General features: G+C 41.6%; 1 protein-coding gene across 3 annotated transcripts in view; it reads left to right on the top strand.

Annotated features, from left to right (window-relative positions):
- The window catches only part of slit2 (slit homolog 2 (Drosophila)), a 63,336-nt gene that overhangs the window by 5,895 nt on the left and 49,030 nt on the right, over window positions 1–8,411 (top strand). For all 3 annotated transcript variants that reach the window (XM_026943150.3, XM_026943149.3, XM_026943147.3), the window contains exon 3: window positions 129–200. In XM_026943150.3, the coding sequence (XP_026798951.3) occupies window positions 129–200 (72 nt within the window). The remainder of the gene's footprint in view (window positions 1–128; window positions 201–8,411) is intronic.

The following is an 8,411-nucleotide window of genomic DNA, read 5'->3' as shown; positions in this document are numbered from 1 at the left end:
GTTAGAATTAGGCTTAGCGCTTTATAGTTAATAACAAATTACTAAGCAAGTAAATAATAAATTATTTGTGTGTTATTGTATGTGCTGTTATTATATGTGGACTCACAGTATGTGTACGTGTTTCTCAGACACCTGATGGAGAACAGGATCAGTGTAATTGAACGAGGAGCATTTCAGGACTTGAAGGAGCTGGAGAGACTGTGAGTCTCACACACACACACGCGCACACACACACACACACACACACACACACACAGGTTGAACTTCCAAATATGAATGCCCTGTCTGTCACCCATAGACCTGTGTGTGATCTATTCAGTACATTTCTCTCTCTCTCTTTCTCTCTCTGTGTGTGTGTGTGTGTGTGTTTGCTCTCACCCATTCGCGGTGTGTTGTGGGTTTGAGCGTAATATGGGTTAGTGTGTGTTGTGGTCGGGAGAATTTGATGGAGAGACATTGTTGTCTGACAGCCAAGTCAGCCCTAGGGAACACTCACACGCGCACACACACACACACACACACACACAGCAGCTCGTTTAGAGAGTGACAGTGGAAACTGGAATTACGCTCTTAAAGCTTTTACTCCCCCTGTTTCCCCGCTGGGTAACTCCCCCCTGCACATTCCTTCGCGTATACACGCACACGCACACACACACACACACACACACACACACACAGAGGGATGGCTTATCTTTGAGTGCGTTAATTCGGATGTGGTATGTGATGCTAGTTTATATTTACTATATTAAATGCAGACAGACAGATACATAAATAGGTAGATATACAGACAGATCTCTCGCTCAGTTCGGCACACAGCCGATTGCGTCAGCACTTCATGGGAAGTGTGGCTTTCCTAAAAGCGTCTTTGGAACAAATACAGCACTTAAATTTTTTGTAGCCATGTGGCTTTATTACTCATCACTCATCCTGTAATTATTCTAGAGCAGTGCGTTTGTCAGTGCGCTTCTCTTGGCAGAGCTCCTTTTGCTAAATTACACCACCTGCTTGTAAAAATACAAATTAAAAGCAAATAAGACACAATACACACATACTGCATGTCAAATGTTTTTGAACCACTGGACTTAATTATGTTTTATTACAGTTTAATTGCTATTATTGCTGCAGAACAAACAGTGATGCAGAACAGTAATTAAATAACAAAAACTAAGTCAGTGTGGAATTTATTAACACAAATGCGACTGCAAATGAGTGTTTTATTAAAGGCAGGTGAACTCAAAGTATGAAGCTCTTAAACGTATAGATACAACACTCATAGACAGCACTAGTATTTAATTTTTTTTTTATCATACAACAATACCAACTGGGGAGGGTGAAGGCTATCACATGCTTCCTCTGAGACACATCAAACCAGCCAACTGCATCTTTTTTAAACTGCTGCATCACAGAGCGGTGTAACAAGTTCCGAGAAAAGTGCTATTCGCCGTCTTCTGCATACATGAGCTCACAGACACCTACGATTGGTTAGTTTCGCTCTGATTGACAGGGGAGACAGAGTATGCCCCTCCCACCTACAGAACACAGCCAATTACCCTCTTTTGACTCCCGGCATTGTCAGGATTCGAGCTCACAATGTCAGTGTTGATAGACTGAAAGCTTTTCTGCTGACAGCGCTGGTATTGACTGTGAAACTTATCCTTGTAGTGCCTAAAGTTCCATTTTAACCTGATTTACTTACACTATATGACCAAAAGTATGTGGACACCTGACTCACACCCCCATGTGATTATTCTCCAAACTGTTACAACGAAGTTGGAAGCACACAATTATATAGAATACCTTTGTATGCTGCAGCTTTATAATTTCCCTTCACTGGAACTAAAAGGCCCAAACCTGTTCCAGAATGACAATGCCCCTGTGCACAAAGCGAGCTCCATGAAGACATGGTTTGAGAAGTTTGGATTTGGAAGACCTCGAGTGTCCTGCACAGAGCCCTGACCTCAGCCCCTCTGAACACCTTTGGGATGAACTGGAACGCCGACTGCACCCCAGACCTCTTCACTCAACATCAGTGCCTGATCTCACTAACGCTTTTGTAGCTGAATGAACACAAATCCCCACAGCCACACTCCAAAATCTAGTGGCAAGCCTTCCCAGAAGAGTGGAGCTTATTATAACAGCAAAGGGAGTATAAGTCTAAATTGGGATGTTCAACACACACATTTGAGTGAGATGCATTCATGCATTACATGCATTCATTCATTTATGGCATTCGGCAGATGTCCTTATCCAGAGTGACTTACAAAAGTGCTTTGAAGTCTCTATCAATAAATACATTCTGATACTGGTTCACTAGGTCACAAACTAAGAATACCATCAGTCCAAAACTCTGTTGGGGAGGTAATATAGTAACAAGCACTCAGACAATACAAAGTTTTTTTTTTAAGTGCTAATTTAAGTACTTTAGGAAGAGGTAAGTCTTTAGACGTCGTTTGAAGACTGCGAGTGACTCAGCTGTTTGGACATCTAGATGAAGTTCGTTCCACTACCTAGGTGCCAGAACAGTCTGGATGCATGCCTTCCTTGTACCCGGAGCGTGGTGCAGTGCGGGATGTCCATATATTTACCATATAGTCTATATGTATTTCTTGGTAATATTTTCACAATGTAGAGTATTAAATATTCTAAAATATAGGCTTTTTGGAAACTTTTGACTGGCACATATCATATGAAAAGGTCGAGCCGCTGTGTTAAATTGATAAAATTCTGTTTTATTATCTTGTCATTTTCGTTTTCCACTTAATCCATGACTGAGCTGTTCTCTTGATAGCGCTCTTCGCTTCTTACAGTGAAAATAACAGCTGTGTATACACCATTATAATATATAATCAGTAAAGTTTATTAGCAAACACATTCAGCAAAAATATCCACAGAGCTGATGGATTTTAAAAAACACAGATTTCCTCAGTATAAATTTATTTTACAGACTAATTAAAAAACAATTTAAATGTGTACAATAGTATGTCGGGTGTTTATAGGAGCCAAAGGTGTTTTTTTTGTTTCCATTTCAGAACTTTCCACTAATAGAACCCATTTTAATAAAATTGTCATTAGATTCTATTTGACATTATTTATAGATATAATTCCATGCAGGGCAGCAGCAGGGAGAACATGCAAAACTTCACACAGACTGTAACCCGAGCTCAGGCTTGAACCCGGGAGCATTAATGAAGTTTGTCAACGAAAATATCTGAACAATGTCCCAGAAAGAAACAAAGGAAGATGTGTTCACATCAGGTGCACAAATGTTGTGAAATCAATTAACGGGATAAACTTGTTTTTCATTTTATTCCTTTCCAACACAAATATTCCAGGAGTGTTTCACGTTTATTTAGACAATTAGGCGATTGTCTTTGGAGCGTGCTATCTCAAACTGACGCACTAGCCTTCATCCAGTTCACACGGCACTGCAACTACAAAGTTATAACTGGGATTTTATTCACTTTAACTAAATTGTTAAAAATATTTTTAAAAATTATAAATAAGTAAAGTTTAAGGATGTTGCAGTTTGAATCCGAAATATCTTAATATTCCTTTAATCGTGACTAAATGTAATTTTAAAATAGTTGCTTTAAAATAGATCCAGTGGATTAACTTCTTTTTTCAGACATAATAGGCACGAATAACGTTGAGCTGATTTTCCGGAAATCCTCAAATCCTTTTACTGAAGAGAGACTTGAAATAAAGCAGGAGAGTAGACCAAAGCCCGACATTAATTTAGTTCAGAAAGACAGAGCAAAAAATAGCTCCATTCAGCTTAAAAGAATTTCATGCTGGTCCAAGCTGGTTTGTGCTGGTCTGGTTGAGTAGAAAAGCCTTGGTGTTAAAGTTCGTCTTGCTCATTCGTCATGCTTGTAACTGAAATACATTATTCTGAACTATATGCTTTCTTTGGTTTATATAATTTATTTAAATTCCTGTATAAGTTCCTGTAGATCAGAAAGTGGAGTGTTATAATGTGTGCATGAGTATCACACTGTGTGTGTGTGTAAAGTACCATAAAATGTGTCAAATATCAGAAAAAATCTCATGGTTGCAGGTGCCAGACAGGCTAGGTGAAGTATTTCAGAGTACTTTTTAAGTATTTTCAAGTACACAACAGTCTTTAGACTTTATGCAGAATGGTGCGAAAAACAAACAACATCCACTGAGCGGCGATTCTGCTGGCGGAAACAGGAGGATGGCCAGACTGGTTCGAGCTGCTACAATGGCTCAAATAACCACTCTTTACAACCGTGGTGAGCAGAAAAGCATCTCAGAATGTGAAAAATGTCAAATGTTGAGGTGGGTGGGCCACAACAGCAGAAGACTAGACTAACCTGTGGAAGACTAGAAAGTTAGTTAATTATAATAAGCTAAATAAAATAATAGCGAATTGTGGGGTTTTTTTTAAATCGTTCAGTTCCAAGGAAGTAAAAACTTGTAAGCCTACAAAATGTGCTAATTGCTAATTAATGTTATAAAAGCTAGTTTGTTTTTTTTTATCGTGATATATCAGGACATTTGGCTGGCTTCAGCTCTTATCTGTTATGTTGTGCTAATGGGCCAAGGCTAATCGTACAACTAATTGTACAACTTTTTGTCTTCATCAGTGCTTACATTTAAATCTACACTGCAAAAAAACGCTGCTAAAGTAAGTGCACAATTAGCAACCGTAGTGCTTACTGTAACTTAGCCTTATCAACAGTAATGCTATCTCTGACTATGTGAATAGCATTAGCGTTATCTCTCTATGGATAAGTGTAGCTTTAACAGTCGTAGTTAGCGCTATCTCTCTGATGATAAGCGTAGTGTTAGCAGTGATAGCAGAGTTAGCGTGGTGATTTATGGTCATGATTGTAGCATTAAGGCGAGAGTGGTGTGTGTAGCGTAGCTAAAGTCAGCGTGTGTGTGTGATCGCTCCCACTGTGCAGTAAGAAAAGCCACCGCATAACTCAGAGGATTAAACACACACACACACACAATATAGCGGCCCTTCAGAGGTGTGTGTGTGTGTGTGTGTGTGTGTGTGTGTGTGTGTGTGGATGGGGAACGTTTAGGGTTTAGGTATGGGGTGTGACAACCCCCTATGGTGAGGAAAAGTGGAGTCTCTGTTCCATATTTATACACACACACACATACACCCACACACATACACTTTGTCACGGATAGCTGGCCATGAGCAATGCGTTCAGGTATTACAGCTCTAGTGGCTTTCTGTCTCTCTCTCTCTCTCTATCTATCTATCTATCTATCTATCTGTCTGTCTGTCTGTCTGTCTGTCTATCTGTCCCACTCTTCCACATCCCTTTCTGTATCTCATTCCATTTTTGTACCTCTCGCTCTCTGCCTGCCTGTCTCGCTATGCCTCTCTTGTCTCTCTTTTTTCTGTCTCTCGCTTTCTTTCTCTCTCTTTATTTCTGCCTGTTACACTCTCTCTTTTTCTCTTTCTGTCTGTCTGTCTGTTTGTCTGTCTGTTTGTCTCTCCCACTCTTCCACAGCTCTCTTTATGTTTTTGTATCTCTAGCTGCCTGTTTGTCCCTCTGTGTCTCATGTCTCGCTTGTTTCTGTCTCTTGCTTTCTTCCTCTCTCTTTGTTTCTGTCTCTCTCTATCTCTGTTTGTCTCTCTGTGTTTCTTTCCCTCTTTCTTTCTTTCTTTCTTTTCCAGAACTTTCCATCCTGAATTTTCCCTCAGAAATGGAACACTTCCTTTACACACACACATACACACACACACACACACACACACACACACACAGTGTGGTTAAGGGTCATTGCGGTTTTATTATTTTGATTGACAGCTCTGTTCATGTGTGTGCCTCAGACTTTCAGACTTATAGAGTTACAGCATAACTCAGGTGTGTGTGTGTGCGTGTGTGTGTATGTGTGTGCGCGAGTGAATCCTGAGGGCCTTTCAGGCGTTTTTCGCCTCGTTACTATTTTATCGCTCATCAATTATTCACACAGCATGACGTCAACCAGCAGCTAAACCATGATGTCATCCTTGTGTGTGTGTGTGTTAGTAGCTACCATGCCTTTGAGTTCGAAGCACTCACACACACACACACACACACTCTACTCAGCGTCTGTCGAACTTCTTAAACTTTCACTCATTCATCCACTGCAGTGACATCACTGCTCATTAGTATGCGCTGATTAGTATGCGCATATATTAGTATATTATTTATGTGCTATATGTACAGGTCACAAATATTGTGATGCTTATTAGCATGTGAAAGGAAGGAGAGAGAGAGCGAGACAGGGACAGATTGAACATGGAAAAGACAGAAAAATTGAGAGCTGGAGTAAGACAGAGAGACAGACAGAAAGAGACAGACAGATACTTAGATATGGAGTGAGATACAGAAAGATAGAGACAGAGAGACGGGAAAAATAGACATAGGCAAAGAATGAGACAAAGAGAGATAGACAGTGGGAGACCCAGGAAGGGAAACATGGAGTGAGACAGAACAAAAACACACACATTGACTGACAGAGAGAGAGACAGATAGACAGAGAAGAAGAAAAAACTGGGGATATGGAATTAGAGAAACATAAGGAACACAAGACATGCAGAGAGACAGACATGTAGAAAGAAGAAAATTCAGAGAGCTAGAATGAGACAGACCAAGCGAGAGACAGATAGGAAAAAGAAAGATGGAGAAATGTAAGGAAGCAGAAAGAGAGAGAGAGAGAAAAAAGAAAAATAGAGCAGAGACAGAGAAAAAGAGTGAAGTAGAGAGGCTGAAAAAGAAAAAAGAGACATACAGACAGAAAGAAAAATGGAGATGTGGAGTTAGACATTGAGAGAGAGAGAGACAGACAGGGAGAGAGACAGACAGGGAGAGAGTGAGGGTTCTGTGAGGAGCTCTGTTTGTTTTTCCCACATCTGTTTTTCCGGGCTGCTCTTTGTCTGTGTGTGTTTGCTAGATGCCCCTCACACTGGGACTGTCAGCCAGACACACACACACACACACACACACACATGCACACACACACAGTGTTGCCAGCTCTGAGTGGTTGGGTTTGTGTGCCTCTTTCTCCTTCCAGCACTTTTTTTTACACTCAAACACGATTCTATCTCAGTGCTTTTGTCCCCTAACCTCGTTTCCCTGTCCCCTATTCCCTTTTCCTCAGAACCTGTTCCCTTTCTTCTACATCCCTTTTTCTTTTGCCTGTGTTTTCACCCCTCGTTTCCTTTGCTCTTCCATTGCCCTATGGTCTGTTTCCCCATCCCTTCACTGTCATGTACTCCCTTCTTCACAAACATTATTCTTTTTTGCCTGTTGGCTGTGCCCTTCTTTTTTGACCTCTATCCCCTTTGCCCTCTTACCATCCCCATCTCTTTTCACCTGTCCCCTTCCCCTGCAGCCTGTTCCCATCCCTGTCCACTGCTCCCTTTTCCTCAACCCCATTCTCTTCTCCTGTCACCTTCCTTTTCCTGTTGCCTGTTACCTTTTCCTGTCAACTATTCCTTTCTCTTATTGCCTATTGCCTTCATTTGTTGCCTATTCCAATTTCCTGTTGCCTATTCCTTTTCCCTGCCACCTGTTGCTTTCTCCTGTTCCCTATTCCATTCTCCTTTTACTTAGTCCCTTCTCCTGCTGCTTATTCCCATTTCCTGTTGCTTATTTTCGTTTCCTTTCACCTTTTCCTTTCTCCTGTTGCCTATTCTCTTTTCCTGGTGCCTATTCTCTTCCCCTTCCCCTTGACCCATCCTCTCTTCCCTTGTGTCTGTCCCTATCTGCTATCATTTAGCTCTATTTCCCTTTTACTTAACCCTTCTCCTCAAACCCTCCTTCACTTGCTTCCTATCCCTTTTTCCTTGATCCCATCTCATTTCTCCCTCACTAATACTGCTTCCCTTCTCCTTGACTCCTTCTCTGCTTCCTCTGGTGCCCTTTACCCTATAAACTACCTGTCTCCTCTGTAACCTGTCCCCTTCTCCTTGACCTTATCCCCTTCCCATGTCATCTGTTCTCTTCTCCTTGACCCTATCCCCTTCCAGTGTGACCTGTCCCCTTCTCCTTGACCCTGTCCCCTTCTCCTTGATTTTTTCCCCTTCCTATGTCTCTTGTCCCCTTCCCATGTCACCTGTCTCCTTCTTCTTCTTGACCCTATCCCCTTCCCATATTCTCTTCTCATTGACCCTATCCTCTTCCTGTGTCACCTGTCCCCTTCTTCTTGACTCTATCTCTTTTCCAATGTCACCTGTCCCCTTCTCCTTGACCCTGCCCCCTACTCATGTCACCTGTCCCCTTCTCCTTGACCCTGCCCCCTACCAATGTCACCTGTCCCCTTCTCCTTGACTGTATCCTCTTTCTATGTCACCTGTTCTTTTCTCCTTGATGCTGTCCTCTTCCATTGTCACCTGTTCCCTTCTCCTTGACCCTATCAACTTCCCCATCACCTGT

This window comes from Pangasianodon hypophthalmus, chromosome 28, assembly GCF_027358585.1.
Source record: "Pangasianodon hypophthalmus isolate fPanHyp1 chromosome 28, fPanHyp1.pri, whole genome shotgun sequence".
NCBI lineage: Eukaryota > Metazoa > Chordata > Actinopteri > Siluriformes > Pangasiidae > Pangasianodon > Pangasianodon hypophthalmus.
Note: the sequence above shows the minus strand (reverse complement) of the source record. Positions and strands in the feature narration are given on the sequence as shown.